The sequence below is a fragment of the Arabidopsis thaliana genome, chromosome 3 (assembly GCF_000001735.4).
Source record: "Arabidopsis thaliana chromosome 3, partial sequence".
In the NCBI taxonomy this organism is placed as follows: Eukaryota; Viridiplantae; Streptophyta; class Magnoliopsida; order Brassicales; family Brassicaceae; genus Arabidopsis; species Arabidopsis thaliana.
Genome location: NC_003074.8, coordinates 18858626 through 18874967, shown reverse-complemented (window position 1 = coordinate 18874967; position 16342 = coordinate 18858626). Strand labels below are relative to the sequence as shown.

Sequence of the window (16342 nt, the reverse complement as noted above, 5' to 3'; positions counted from 1 at the left end):
AAGAATAAATGGCAAATGTTCAGCAGAGCCAAAGACAGAATAAATACTCCAACTTTCAATTAATGGTCTGTCTTTGCATCATTTCTATTAAATTATTAGTGGGCATATCTCATAAATAGATGCCTACAATACTGTAAATACACATAGAATAATTCCCACTTTATTTTTTTTGGTCATTAACATAAATCAAGCTTAAATATGAATTCTTCATTCATAAATTCATTCCAACACTACTAAAATTTCACCACAATTCAATAATAGCACTTCTAACATAATCCCTATATTCAAACTCACACACACTACTCCATAAACATTTTTCGAGCATATAGTAGGGTAATTACGTAAAAGAAATATTTAATTACACTAAACCGTCATCATTTGACGAAACTCATGAAAATCAAGAATTCCATTACCATCTATATCGTAAAACTTTATCATGGCTTCACACTCTCCGTACGTTCTTGATTCCCCTAACTTCACAAGCATCTTTTGCAAACCCTTTGGTGTTATGCAGCCTGATCCTTTTTCCACCTCGAACATCTCAAACGCTGTCTTCAACTCTCCATCGCCATCAACTTCACCGTCACCGTAAAGATCTCTTCTTGTCATCAATCCAACAAAGTCCTCAAACCCTAGAGACCCGTCTGCGTCAGTGTCAACTTCGTTTATCGCCTCTTGAGCTGCCTCGTGAGATATATACTCACCGACAGAGCCGAAGTAATGTCTGAGCTCAAAGGCTGAGATCTTACCGTCGCCGTCGCTGTCGAAATGGCTGAAGACTTGACGGAGCTCTTCTTTGGAGGCCTGGTGACTCTTTATGTTGTTGTTGTCATCACTGTTGCTTCTTGGAGAGTTTAAGGTTGACGAAGAGTTTGATTTTGGTGATCTTCGTCGGTTTTGGAAACTAAGGTTTAACTTTAAGGTTTTGGTGGAAAACCATTTGAAAGAATTGGAGGAAGGTTTCTCTTTTTGAGTTGCCATATCATTGAGTTTATATGCTGTAGTGTGTTATTCTATTTAGCCTTTAAATCACCTCTATATATAACATGAGAGATTCACCATGTTGATAAATTTATAAGACCATCTCTATTGTGGGTATCTCATAAGAATTTCTCACAATTAAAAAAATAAAAATAATAAAAATGAAGGAGAGAGAGTGTAGAAAGTTTCTCAAGTGAGAAACTCTGAGATACTCTGAGATACTTTGTACAACCCATCATGACAATTCTCATCTTACTATTGGTTTAATTTTTTAACAAAAATACTTTTTTAATAAAAATAATCAAATTATAATATAATATTAATATTTTTTTTGTTTGAAAAACTTTGTAGGTTTCTCATGGATGGAGATGTCTTAAGTGCATACATAATATGATAATAATATAAAATATACATTATCTAGGAAAGTTTGTTTCTTGTGACAATCGTATCCTGATTTTGATTTAAGTATTCACATTTTTTTGGACAATTACTGATTATTATATTTTAAACATATTTTCTAGAATTTAGTGTCTCTTAATATATTCACTTTAGGAGGAAAAAAAAACAGAACTATGGACATTTGGTTCATTCATTTCGGATTGGAAAATATAGCTTACGTCTCCAAAAAGTACTTATCCAAACAATATTCAGTAGTTTGAATTGAAGGAGCATTTGATAAAATACTTGTCATGTCTAAACTTTAGCTGGTGGGAGTGGGATTATATGTAGAGTTAAATTAGAATTTCGAAAAAGTATAGAATGAAGGGATACATAAAATATAGTAAGAAGACATGCAAGTCATTTTCCGAGAAAATCCAAGTGAACAAAAAAGAGGTCCATGTTTTGTCCTCCAAGGGAATTTCGAAGAAGGTGCTTTTAGATATGTGTGATGGCGTAGGCTCAGAGATTAAATGATTAGATGGGTAAAAGACAAAAGCTGTAAGAAATTTCATCGCAGCTTCCTCTAGCGATAATTAATCATTTTATATGACTTATCTCTATAAAATTCGATTGACTCTTCTTGTTGCATGCATTACATTTTAGTAATCAATTACTAGCTTTTAGGTGAACACACATTCCTAATCTCAAGAATAACCAAATTAGTTTGATGCAAACCCGATAATTCACCACTAATTTGATTCCAACACTATATATACCGTTAATTTGATGCATTCATGTCTTTCATTATCTTTGTTTTGTTTATAACTTCTGATATCTTAATATACAACTAGATCATCCTCGCAGAGCCACACGAAACAAGCTGTCTTCCTAATCACTATTGGTTTTTTCCCCCTCATAAGTTACACCACAAACAAATTTAACCATTTGCTTTATATGATGTCTTTGTTATTATAGGTAATGAAAAGAGAGTATACCTAACTTGTAAGCCAGGAAAAACAAAAAAACAAATGTGTTTAGACTTGTTAAGAAAAACGCATTGGACTACCCTAATTATATTTTATATCAAATACAAAATATAATGTACTCACCAAAAACAAATACAAACTACGTATATTGAAATCCAAATTAACCTAAATACAAGCCCAAAATGTTCATTAGGCCCAATATTACGGAGCCATAAGCGGGCCTATGTAAAGCTGTTACAAGCCTCGTTTTTCTCAAGCTTCACCCCTTATCAAGCCTCGATATCTTGTAAATTTGTGACAAATTAGTTGGAGTTTTACATACATTTTAATATGAATGCGTTAGTGTAGTAGTTTGCTTTAACATCGTTATCACATTGACAAAAAAAACGAAAACTTTTAGATTTGTTATTTCACTTTACAAGGTATCACAAAGTTCAGTTAACTTATTTGAAAATTTTAAGTTATCATCAATTTTGGAATGTCTAAGGTGAAAAACCTAAACCACTAAAATAAAATAAAATTTCTTTAATGATGGGATGGATAAGTTGTGGGCTTTGTATATTCATGTCAATGTATGGCCTCTCTCGTATGCCGAAGCTTGCACTCAGAAAACGTGCGTTTCCTTGCGCGTTAAAGTCTTGATGTCGTACACGAAAACTAGGGAACAAAAAAAACGTCTGTCCGATTTTGACTAAAACAAAAAAACGTAATAATCTTCGTCTGTCAAATTTTGTTTGTGACCCGATTAGGCCATGAGAGTTGGTTAGGCTGATCTTTGGCATATTGTTCACCGGCCTAATATGTCACTCATATGTAATATGCATATTTGACTTTTCAACGTTTTAGTAGTGATCAGATCTTTTTAATGAAAAATCTTATAGAAGATACTTTATTAATTGTCTGTTAATTTGAAATCTACGATAAATATATAGTCATCAACAAGTCTATGCATGAATTTTAACGTTCATATATGTGATTTGTTTCATATATGCATTTGGAGAGGAAAACAAAGAGGAGAAATAAAAAACTGAGAGAAAAGTGGGAACGTGGTGGAAACGGAGATTTTAGTCTCGTTGGTAATGGGACACCCTTAAGAAAGACGATACCAAATGTGTTTAGGTCTCTTTGAATAAAGATGGGAAAGGAGACATCATAAGTTAATGCTATTTCCATTCCCAACTTCCACGAAGTGTCAAAAATATTCTTCTTGCACGACAAATTTGGTAAAACTACTCTTAAGTTACCTCCTTTAAGAACTCAAACCCCTAAACCTACTTGACTCAATCCCTCACACTTCTTTTTCAAAGCCATCAATATCTCTTTAATCGCAACTGAGTTCGATGAATCAAAGGAAAAATTTAGAGAGAATGCACCGAGTAGAAGTTAAGGGATTAACGCTTATATATTTGGGATTTTTTCAGCTTTAGTGTCATTTTTAACCAGATAACTTGGGGTTTTAATTTATTTGGTATTTGTTAACTAAATGTTTGGTCTTTAAAATTTAAATAGAATAGTTAAAGCATTTTTCGGTGTACGTTGAGTATTAAAATAGCACTTTTCGATATCAAATAGACTAATACTATATCTATATAGATCATGTTAACATGTTATATATAATCCTTGAGTTGACCTAACGAAAGGATCTAAATAACATGCATGTTCATTGGTATACTACACTATTGCATATTAATCCGTCGAGATCCAGACGTAATCTCTATTGAGTTGACCCACACGCATCATTTTCTATATTCGTGAAAAATACATAGCCATGTATAATGTAGTTATAGCATGTGCTTATCAATCATTCAATTATGTGATTTAATCTTATAATCGCACGTATATATGACATAGATTTATAGATTTACATATATACCTTCACGTATCTATATATATGACATGTCCATAAATCCAGTAGAAATCGTAAGATAATGTGTAAGTCTAAATATCAAAATATATAAAACAAATTGTATATAAGTCTACGTGAGTTCTATTCTCAGCGATCAATAAGTCTACGTGAGTTCTGTTTACCAAATTAGACATATCAAACCTAAGATCCATTTGAAGTTTTGAACATTATTGAGTGACAGAAATAGAAGAATCATATATAGACTAAGACTTGTAGTTGCTTCCTTGTTTAATCAAGTAGTCGACAACGCGCTGACTTGTTGACTTTTGATGTGTAGTAATTAACTACAAGACAACCTCGTAATTCTTGGCCGGCGAGTTTATTTCATTTACGCAAGGAAAAAACAACCAAATTACTGGATACTATTTGTACTATATGAATATTAAGTACAATGATCAAAGCAACTATTATGGTATTATTGACTAGACAGGATACAGCTCAAAATTATGGAATCGAACAAAAAAAACTGCAACTACCATATGACAATATCGTCATTAGAATCACTATCTGCCAAATCATATTTATTCTGCATGACTTGTATATAGTTTTAATATAGAAAGTATTATTAAATTAACTATCAAAGTCTCAATTCACACGACAAAAAAAAAAAAAAAAACTTTTAGATGTTACATTATCGAAGATAAATTCTTTACAACTTTGACTAATATTTTGAAGAGAAAAAAAAAGCCCATACAATCACAAATTATTTGACTATTTATATAAATCTACGCAAAATTTTAAGATATATAGAAAAATATACAAAAGATCACATTATAAAACATAATAAAATCATTAACATTGTCAATCTTGTTCACTAGAAAACCTTCAATGATGCTACATTGAAATGCTTCATCTAAAAGATTAGTAAAAAATTAACGTTAACACACCATCATATTCTGATTTTTTTTTTTTTGGTTAACAAAGCTAATGATGTTTCTAATTTAATTTCTTTACAATTACATCTGTTAAGTTGTTTAGCCGAATGTATAAGACACAAACACGGTGGCAAGTCTAAGGAATTTAGACTAAGCAAACTTACTTTTTCATATAATGTTTAGAAGCCTACGAATCAGTGTGTATTTTTGTAAATAATTTAACTAGTGGACGATTTTCTGATGGTATTCTTTTGTAACTTAAACTACAGAAGTATGCATGGAGGAAAACAAAGATTTATAATTGGAAAAAACCAAGTGGATGACTATATTCTGCTAAAATCTCAAATCTCAAATTCAATATTAAACTTTCATACTATAATCAATGGAAGATGATGTGTTTAAATTCAACTGTAAAAGCAAAAAAAACAAAACATATATATTTGGAAATTCATCAATAAAAAAAGCTGTAGTATATTTCTTTGTAATTACTCGCCGTAGTACATTCGGTAGAGTAGATATACATATTCACAATTATTACCTTATAGGTATCGAATTAATTATTTTAGAAGTAGGCAATGCGTTACGAGAGTAAGTAACTACCATCACCAAACTAATTACACATTCGACTATCCTATCCTTCCTATCATTTTATTCAAGTATTATTATTCATCTTCCTATATTACACATTCAGTCAAAAATATACTTTTACCCCCCAAAAAAGAAAACTAACATCTAAAATTTAACTCTCGATAAGGTCGAACCGTGACTCTAACAAATCATATGGAACCCAAAGTGCATCAAGCGGGCAAGGTCGACCATCATCTAACCTTACCCATGGCTTCCCTTTCCCACTCCAATGCAACAAACTCACTGGACCTGGATGCAAATCTCGACACAGTCCTCTAAAATTATCTCCTCCTAAACCGTGTTGGTTCCACCGGTGATCTACCGGAGCTATGTTTCCGGCGAAGACAAGTAAAAACGGTGGTAAAGAGCCTAACTCGTAGATTCTTATCCGTTTTTGTAACTCCATCCACTCTATGATCTTCCTCGTGTAATCTCCTTCTCGCCATTTCTTTAACTCGATGACCATCACTCCGGTGTTGAAGTAACACGGTGTAGCACGGCGGTTGAGGGATAGTGTGATGGAGAGAGAAGGGTTTGACCAAAACGTCGGAGTAAAGTAAGTCGTGAAGTTTGCGTTGCAGTACTCAGGCGCGGCTAAAACGACGTCGGTAGGGATGTGAGTGGAGAAGAGCTTGGAGATGTCATCGACGAGTATGAGATCTGAGTCTAGGTATACGACACGTGAGAGGCACGTGGGAAGAATGTCGGCGAGGTAGTTTCTTGCGTAGTTTAGCGGAGAGTCTAGCGCGGAGCGGATGGAGGTTGAGATGAGGCCGGAGATGGCGGCTACGTCGTAAGGGTAAATTCGGAATTTCAAGTAGGGAAAAGAAGCAACGACGTAGTTTTGGAGTCGGTGGCTTTGTTTTGAAGTGACGAAGTGGAAAACAATGTTTTGAGGACAAGAAGAGTGTTGGAGGACGGAGAGAATCACGGCCATTGAGCCACGGAGGTAAGCTGTGTCTAAGGTCATTGCCACGTGGATGGCTTTGTCTGAACAAACGAAATCTTCATCGTTTTCGATGGTTAGACACTCCGGGGAGTTGAAGAACTTTGGAGCTTCTTTGAATCTCTCGCCGCCGGCGAAAGAGACGGTGAATACGGCGAGGATGCTGAGATATAATATAAACTTCGAGTGCATATTTTTGTGCTAGAGAAACGTTAGATGCAAATGTTGTATTTATTAGCTTTGAGGGAGAGAGATAGAGAAGGAGAAAAGACAGGAGAGAAGTTTCTTTACTCTTTAGGAAATTTTTTTCAGTGAGTTTGAATAGAAAGGAGGTGACGAGAAAGTCAATGTTATTGAATGAAATTTGTCGGCGAGATATTATTCGTTTATGTAAGGAAATTATTTTATCTTTTAGCCATGAAGAAAGAAAAAAAAAACATTATTAAATGTTGATTTGTTTCCTCGAGATTTCAGTTTTGGCGTGTTGTCCCCCGTAAAGGAAAAAGATATGTATTTATATGAGTTAAGGTTTAAGTTTGGGTAACTCGCAAAATCTATCAAATGTTTTGGACCGATTCAGTCTTTATTTACCATCATTCTTAAACAGTATTAACTCCTCTTTAACACTCTCTTCCACGCCTGAATGAATAAGCCATATGTATATATTATTATTAGATATTTTATTAGGTATGATTCTGTATATGCTGCGATGTATATTTTGCAAAACCTCTCTAAACATATGTTTATAAAATTAAAGATATGGAAATAAACGTGTGGATGCAATTGCAAAATTTATATCTTCATGCACCACTTCGGTTGCAACCAATGGTGGATTTTGGAGAAACTATGTAATTGCTCTTGAGTTTTAATATAATATGGTATGTTTAGAGAAAATATTTATTTGTCTCCTCAGATAACATATACATTTGAGAATAATTAAGATCTCTACATAGGTACATATGGGTGTGTTCCCTGGTTAATAAAGTTGTTGTCAATGTTTGTACGTGACACATTTTGAGTGGTCGTATTAGCACTATCACATTTAATATGGGATGCCTTACGTGTTAAAGCTTAATAAATTAAGAGGAGTACTCAGTCTTATTGTATTAAACACTTTATCACCCTTTTCTCTCCCGTGAATTATTCAAATTGTTACCTTTTAAAACCTTATAAAACGTTTTTTGGGATGCTATTACCTACGTAATTTTCTCTTCTCATTTTTTGTTCTTTATAATTTAACGTGTCTCCGAGAGGTAAATGAACGTGGTAGTTACAAAAGTAAAGCTATTTATTTGTTTTTGTCTGAAAATTCTGAGGTTAAAGCGATGAACTGATTTTCCGGTCCGTTCGACCCGTAATTAATTGGCGGGAGTTGAGAACACATGCTTAGGCTTTGCCACGTATCATTGTATTACTCTGAGTGGCACCTGACCTACCACCCCATTAGGAGAGTTTTACCAAAACTAGGAGAAAAATGGTAATCTAACAAAGAAATTGACTTTGTTTTGTAAATATGGTGATTGATAATTTGATATGATGCAGTTTCAATTGAAAAGATATACTGAAATGACAAATGTAATAATCAGTTAAAACTTGTTGAAAGATGCTTCTACAAGAAAACATATGATTATGGTCTCTACTCATTACGATTTAATCTACCATATTTTTTTTAATTAATTTTATGCTTTGCATCAAAAGCGTTCCGTTGGATTTGTATTTATGTTTTTTTCCTTAATGTGTAGACGTCGATGGGAAAGTAACAGACTCGTTTGAAAATGATGTGTGGACTACTCTAGTTGATTTGCAACTAACAAAACGAGCCGTGTTTTCGGTTAATTACGACCTTTGTTCTAATTCAAAACCGTCATTAATTAATGATCCCAAATGACGATGTGCCATGCATGTGCGTTTAACGTGGGGTTTCATTTGAATTGTGCTATTTAAAAAAATTGGATATTAATTTATCAAAGATGGTTAGATTAATTAACCATATATACTGTATTTGGATAAGATACTTCCAATTGTCGACACTCGACACTAATTATATATAATGTGAAGTTTTTTGTAGAGTTAGCACTAGGTATCCTGATCAACGAGTGTTTGGCTAATCCCGGAGGACTTCTACATAGCTGAACAATAGCAAACCAGGTAAATAACCCAAACGGAAACCTGGTCAAGTCCTGAAGAAACCCTGCCCTAACTCTCCATCCAAGCGCTATTTTGTAAGGCGAGAATGGAAAAACCAGACGTCCTAAGTTATGTGCGAGTTTACATCATAGCCTAGGACTGACCCTTTACCACGCTTGTGCACAATGAGACATTTACTTTATGTCTTTATCACATCCTTTTTCAGACTACATTGTCTATTTTGAACTTGAAGCAAATTTTCTTCCCGTTTTTGTGGCCCAAAAACCGGTTAAAACCAACATTACAATGGCATAACGTATAAACTAAAAGGCTCTTCGTCTTAATATTTTAGTTGATAACTCGAATAGATTATACAGATTGTATTGGGTGGGCTGGGTTCCATTTTGGTGGCCCGTATGAGCAATAATTATATTACAATGTATTATTTTTTTTTATACTTGTCTGTTGTTATCAACTAAAATACTTTGCATTTGATCCATCGTGTTACTTTCAAATATGGGTCCATATCAAAAGCTGGTTCTCCATGACACAGTGCAGTGAACAATCTTGTACACTCTTATTCTACAACCAAACTCATGAATTTTTTTTTCTATTTTCAGGGTAAGGTCCTCGATTTTTAAAGAATGGCCACGGAATTGATCCTATTACGATCATCTTTGATTATAATCTGATTGTCACCAAGAATCCGATCGTCACCACTATAGTTGTGCATACGATATTAACACTTGATGAAAGTGAATTTCTCATTAATTATAAAAGAAACATACAAGATGTATTTATAGTTACATGAGAGTAGTGAATAACATAAGCTAAAGGAGACTTATATCAATTCTACATCTCTATATATTATTAATACACCCCCCTCAACTCTTAGAATCAAAACCTTCTTGTGGAGTGAAGAGAGTTGACACTGACATTCGTCCAAGCAATGAATGAAAAGGACCTGGGGGCAGAGGTTTCTTCAGGATATCCGCAAGCTGGTTAGCTGTTGAAACATGAAAAACCTTGTGAAAACCTAGCTTTATACGATCATGCGTCTTGTGACAATCTATCTCTATGTACTTGGTCCTTTCATGAAAGACTGGATTATTTGCAATATGCATAGCAGATTTGTTGTCACACATCAACTTGGCTTGAGTTGTGATTGTAATATGTAGATCTTGAAGAAGCTGATTCAACCAAACCATTTCATCAGATGCCACTGCCATGGCTCTGTACTCAGCTTCTGTACTACTACTACTTGCCACATTCTGCTTCTTTGACTTCCAAGAAATCAGAGAGTTGCCAAGAATGAAATTCAGCTCCAGTGTTGAGACGATCTGATACAAGAACCAACCCAGCATGATCCGAGCTATGAAGAAAGAACGAATTATCATATTGATCTGTCGACATTGTTGTAATTTTGAACCAAAGATGATGTTGAACGAAAGAATCGATGAATGATGATAGAATCAATGATGAATCAAAGAATCGAAGAACCGAAGTATCAATAGATGATTGAATTGAAGAAAACGAAGATGAAGATGATAGCGAAAGTAACAATTTCTTCGATTTGGTGGATGAAAGAAATGATGAAGAAAATGGAGCATCAATGGCTTGATTCTCTCATCGTACAATAAGGATGATGAATTTTGGAGAAGATATGATGATGAAGATGAAGATATGAAGATGAATCGAAGAAATTGTTGAAAATTGATGATGATTTTCCCAGAAATGTTTTTGTTATGATTTTCCTGGAAAAGAATGAGAGAATGAGATAAAAGAAACATACAAGATGTATTTATAGTTACATGAGAGTAGTGAATAACATAAGCTAAAAGAGACTTATATCAATTCTACATCTCTATATATTAATATACGAGACGAGTGTTGCGCAAGAAAGGTCTCCTCATAAGTTGCGTGTTCTACTGCTTGCATACACATCTGAATCTTGCTAGAGATTTATCTGGATATTAGGGGTTTTAGAGAAATTTTATACAAATCAAATGTCCATTGGGCCTAAGATCCCGGCCCATTTTAAACTCTGGATCTAACTCTAACATTTTTTTTTATTTTTTTTTGGTCAACTAACTCTAACATTATTATCACATTATTTTCTTATCTGAATACAAATTGCCACATGTCTCATCGAATTATTTCAGATAAATGATTATGAACAATGAACTAATTCTAAACCGAGAATTAAGAATAAGGATCACAGTTTTCGAACCGGAGGGAGTTACAGAAATACTATCGTAGTAGACAGAATTCATGACAAATACAAAAAGATACTAAAATTTTTGATCCCCACAGTCACGTGCATTGTAGGGCTCGAAGGCTTAATGGGTCCCATAGCTCCGGTCCGGCTCGAGGTTTCTGTGTCGCACGTGTGTGGCACACACACCAGGGCACACAAATCTCTGGTACGTAACATATACATGATTCCCATGTTGACCTGACTGGAGCAGAAGGTGCTGTGTAGTGTGGACCATTGAATCTGAGCCGTTCAAACTTTTAACCTCATCGTCACATTTTATGAACCACAATTACCAGAGAAACCCAAATGGCATCTTTTTTTTTTTAACCAATCATTCATCAACCATTTTCTTCTTCGACATGTTTTGTCCGTTGGATTAAACCACACAGATTGTGATCTTACGGCGAAGAAACCAAACTCAAAGACATTATTATCCCTTTTCCACCGAACATTGTCAGATGAACAAAGTAGTTTTTTTTTTTTTTAATAATAAAACTTCCCAACTTCAAAATCAGTACGTGAGGTCATAGATTCTCACCTCCTTTTCACCTTTTGTTTTCCTTATTATGCCAAATTAGTTACAAACATACAATCACATCAAAATTTATTTTGACTAATATGGTTAGTCCATAATATACGTAACAAATCATATAAATACGAAACTTTCTCTATTAAAATTATTTAACTTTTGCCTCTCTTTTCTCCTCGTGAAGGAAAATTCTTTAGTCATTTTTTCTCTCCTCGAGAATTACGCAAACACAACAAAAACCCAGACATTGAAAAGTAAAAAACAAAAACAGAGAAAGTGGGAGATAGAAGATGACGGCATCAGGAGGAGGATCAACGGCGGCGACGGGGAGGATGCCGACGTGGAAGGAAAGAGAGAACAACAAGAAGAGAGAAAGAAGAAGAAGAGCAATAGCAGCTAAAATCTTCACCGGACTTAGATCTCAAGGCAATTATAAACTTCCTAAACACTGTGACAACAATGAAGTCCTCAAAGCTCTTTGTCTTGAAGCTGGTTGGATCGTTCATGAAGATGGCACCACTTATCGAAAGGTTTCAACTTTAACTTCAGATTCATCCAAATTTTGATTCTTTTTAAACAATTTTCAGACATTGAATTGACTTTTTTTTCCGTCAGGGTTCTCGACCAACAGAAACAACAGTGCCGTGTTCGTCAATCCAACTTAGTCCACAATCATCGGCCTTTCAAAGCCCAATTCCTTCGTATCAAGCTAGCCCTTCATCGTCATCTTACCCAAGTCCGACCCGGTTTGACCCGAATCAATCCTCGACTTATCTCATTCCCTATCTCCAAAACCTAGCTTCGTCTGGAAACCTCGCTCCTCTACGAATTTCCAATAGTGCCCCTGTTACACCGCCGATTTCTTCACCTAGAAGATCAAATCCGAGACTTCCGAGATGGCAAAGCAGTAATTTCCCAGTCTCAGCTCCGTCAAGCCCAACACGGCGTCTCCATCACTACACATCGATTCCAGAATGCGATGAATCGGATGTTTCGACGGTTGATTCTTGTCGATGGGGAAATTTCCAATCGGTTAACGTTTCTCAGACATGTCCTCCGTCGCCGACATTTAACCTGGTCGGAAAAAGCGTTAGCTCCGTCGGAGTAGATGTGTCGGTGAAGCCGTGGGAAGGTGAGAAGATTCACGATGTTGGTATCGATGACTTGGAGCTGACGCTAGGTCACAACACCAAAGGACGCGGCTAGGTTAATATCGTGGTTTAACTATTTAGTCGGGTCCGGTACGAGATTGGTTCCGGTTAAATCGTAGCTAATAGATTGGTCTTTGTCTTCATGACTATTTTGTACAGTCATTATCATTTATCAATGCTTCATTTCACAAAATCTAGTATTTTTTTTTTTATATGTAATGGTGGATAATGAAAAATGCAAGTGTGTGAAAGTGAGAGTAACCACTCCCCATGTGATGATGGGGTCATGTGAATGTGATCTCTAACCACGCATGATTTTTCAATGTGCCTATCTATATAAACACACCATTTTTAGTGGACCTGTAATTTTGATATTATCTTTTGAGAAATTGAATGAGAAACACACAAAAAAACTATATGAATCTATCGTTGCGTGACTTGATCTTATTGTTGGACAATTCTGTTTTGCTATAAACATGACAAGTTGGTTGGTTCATGTGGTTTGAGACTTCTGTCCTTATACACGTTTAAAAGGAAATTTATAAAAGTTTGAATGAGACTGATATATTTGTAAAAGGCAGTATCATTAACCTTTTTGTTTTTTCGTAGATTGTTTGTGTATGATGCATCGTCCTTTTTAGTTGTTGATTCGGGCTTAAATCTAATTTTCACATTTTATTTATTTTTCAGTCATAAATACTGATTTTATTTTAGCTTTTTCATAGGTTTACGAAGATTTAATTTTTAGTTTTGGTTTGTTACGTTTTGGTTGACTGGTTTTAGTTCACTTGGTTTATATATATTTGTCAACAATTGTGTTTTATATTTGTACGAATTTTCAATAATCGTGAAATCTTCATTAAACGTAATGTGATACATGATTAAACTTAAATACATAGTAAACTAAACCAAAGATACTAACCAATCTAAACCATAACTAAACCAACTATATACACTCTAATACGAATTGAAACGAATGTGTTTTTTGTCTTCGGCGACAACTCACACTATTTATTTTTCGGGTCATTTTCATGTTATTTTTTTTAGGGTAATATTAGAGGATGACCAAATTTGACAGCATTATTAAGAAAATAGTTTTTGTACAGAAAAGTTGGGTAAATAACTTTTTTGAGCCTGCAAAATAACTATTTTAACCTTTACAGATGAGAGAAACTCTTTCTTTCCGACAATAGCTGCTACATGTAGGGAACAAAAGACAATATGAAGTAATGATTACACCGCTACTTCTTAAAAAATCATGCAATATTAGACCACTATTTATTAAAATCACATGCAATATCTCTTATACCTTAAAAATGTATACGTAAAAAAAAACTTAGTTAAAAGATAGCCATTTAGAAACAGTTGTGATTGAGTATAGAAGTGTTGCATAAGATATTTAAGGACATGCTATTTATTTTTATTACATTAGAACGTAGGTTTATTGTTTTGACAATATGGTAAATGGTTTCAACAGAGATAAGCAAACCACATATGTGTTATTTATAAATTACATGTGATTGTACAAATTTGCATGTGATTATAAAAAAAAACATGAATCATGAATCAGTAACTTACTTGTGATTTTAGTAGAAAACATGGATTATTAGTAAAATGCACATTATCTTTAAAAAATATTATCTTATCAAAAAATACAAACGTTTTAGGAAAATATACATATCAAATAGAAAAATAGCATGAATTATTCAAAAATTACATGCTATCGTTTGAATTGAGACACACAGATCATTGTAATTTTAGTAAAGAACAAGTATTATTTAAAAGAAATTTTGAAAAATACAATGTTTTAAAATAAAAATACATGTCAACAAAAGTAAACGGCGATGGTGATGAATACGGAAGAGGCGGTGGTGTTATGGATATGATGGTGGTGAATACGGAGGCGGTAGTGTTTACAGATCTAGTAATACTAAATACGGAGGAGGCGGTGGTGTTACAGATCTAGTGGTGGTTATTGTTGTAAGGGAAGAGGAGGTTATGAAAGCTTTAGTAGTAAAGCTATTTGCCTATAAAGTTATTTGTCCCCTCAACCAAAACCCTATTATAAGGATATGAGAGTAATTTAAAGTTGGTTTCCGACAGGTACTATACGTCCATGGTTAGTTTCTATAATATTATGAATTTCATGGTCATCTAGTGCATATACCCTCTTTTTTATTATCAAATTTGGTTCCACATACCATTTGGTTTTGGATATCCACATTTCTTGCATATAAAATAATAAATACATAGTTTACAAAAGAAAAAAAAAGGAGTATGTTAGTTTTTTTCGCCATCTCAGTGGGCTCAAACATGTCATTTAGTAGACTATAATGGGCCGAAACTATTCGTCAAAATTGCACTAGATAATCAATAAGACAATGACGCATTTAGCAGCTTGAGTTAGTCCAGTTAATGAAAGTATTGATCCAAATTGTTATGTCAAAAGAAATTATCAAAATCTTCATATGGGGCCGAAACTATTTCATAAATGCTCTATCAATATGGAATGCTTTTTGGACCATGTAATGTTTGATAATGACTTTTTTTTTTTTTTGATTATGACTTTTATATATAACCACTACTTGAGGTTATAGAAAATATATTACGTAACTCCAGAGAAATACCGTTAATTTCATCAGGCAAAAAAAGAAAAAAAATCGTAAAATTTTCGGCTGCTATTAGCATCCGACACGGTGTCGTTATGTAATCCGGCATTTAGTAGGCCAATATTCAACTGGCCCATGACGAGAAGCTGATATTTCTGTCTCAATACGGCACTGCTCACGTATTCCATTGCTGATTGATTTTGTTTGAAAAAATCAAATGTTGAATAATTCTCCAACTATACAAGTCAACTAAGTGTTGATAGAAACCATTTTTATTATGAGGCTGGGGACGCTTGATGCTAAGATAATATTTGTCTGATCTCTAAGATGCATTGCCCCATAAACATGACATGAGTTCAGGTTTATCAGTCTATGTAATGTAGAAGTACTTTTATTAGTTCATAAAAATGAGCGTATCGGAAGTCCATTAATCTGTTTTTTTTGGAAAAAGGAAGTCCATTAATCTGTTCAAACTAAAACTATGATTTATTGATGTGTTATATAAAATTTATGTATATGTATTAAGAGAGGCTAATTGTCCATCATATAAATTTAGTTGAATAATTCCGCTTACAAAACATGTGAACAAGGCATGTCATACTAAAATGTAGCTTTTAAATTGTTGACAACACTGTCGTCGAGTTTGAACTCAAGTTATGATACATGACAACCGTTTTACAGTATAAATCACTAGGTTGCATGTTTCCGTCGTATGCTGAAATGTATTTTTAGTTTTGAAAAAAAAATGTATAGATCTTTTACATGAATTTGAAATCGGAACATATTGAGAAAAATGTTAAAAAGTTAGTCAATGGTGTCAGGGAAAGTGGTGATAACTTCTTTAATTTCGCAAGCATGTTGTACTCGGATGGGCATAGTCTCATCTTTTTGTAAGGATGATATGAGATTTGCATTAAGAAACAATATACACTAGCTAATAATATTCTGCAATACAATTTTCTACGAC

General features: G+C 34.0%; 3 protein-coding genes, 2 long non-coding RNA genes and 1 pseudogene across 6 annotated transcripts; 1 reads left to right on the top strand and 5 right to left on the bottom strand.

The window, feature by feature from the left end:
- Positions 1 to 131: 131 nt before the first annotated feature.
- On the bottom strand, positions 132 to 1057 carry CML41 (calmodulin-like 41). The gene has a single exon (NM_114937.3). The coding sequence runs from the start codon at positions 979 to 981 to the stop codon at positions 364 to 366; it is 618 nt and encodes a 205-aa protein (NP_190646.1). The 5' UTR covers positions 982 to 1057; the 3' UTR covers positions 132 to 363.
- A 4511-nt stretch (positions 1058 to 5568) lies between these two features.
- GATL2 (galacturonosyltransferase-like 2) lies at positions 5569 to 7134 on the bottom strand. The gene has a single exon (NM_114936.5). The coding sequence runs from the start codon at positions 6892 to 6894 to the stop codon at positions 5869 to 5871; it is 1026 nt and encodes a 341-aa protein (NP_190645.3). The 5' UTR covers positions 6895 to 7134; the 3' UTR covers positions 5569 to 5868.
- Positions 7135 to 7946: 812 nt separating this feature from the next.
- On the bottom strand, positions 7947 to 8148 carry AT3G08160. Its single transcript, NR_141399.1, has one exon. It is a non-coding gene; the product is annotated as an other RNA (long non-coding RNA).
- A 712-nt stretch (positions 8149 to 8860) lies between these two features.
- Positions 8861 to 9095, bottom strand: AT3G08155. Its single transcript, NR_141398.1, has one exon. It is a non-coding gene; the product is annotated as an other RNA (long non-coding RNA).
- A 618-nt stretch (positions 9096 to 9713) lies between these two features.
- Positions 9714 to 10193, bottom strand: AT3G50755 (annotated as a pseudogene; the record flags this gene model as incomplete). The annotated part of the gene is made up of 1 exon: positions 9714 to 10193.
- A 1377-nt stretch (positions 10194 to 11570) lies between these two features.
- BEH1 (BES1/BZR1 homolog 1) lies at positions 11571 to 13219 on the top strand. The gene is made up of 2 exons (NM_114935.3): positions 11571 to 12145; positions 12231 to 13219. The coding sequence occupies exons 1-2, from the start codon at positions 11906 to 11908 to the stop codon at positions 12819 to 12821; spliced, it is 831 nt and encodes a 276-aa protein (NP_190644.1). The 5' UTR covers positions 11571 to 11905; the 3' UTR covers positions 12822 to 13219.
- The last annotated feature ends 3123 nt before the right edge of the window (positions 13220 to 16342 follow it).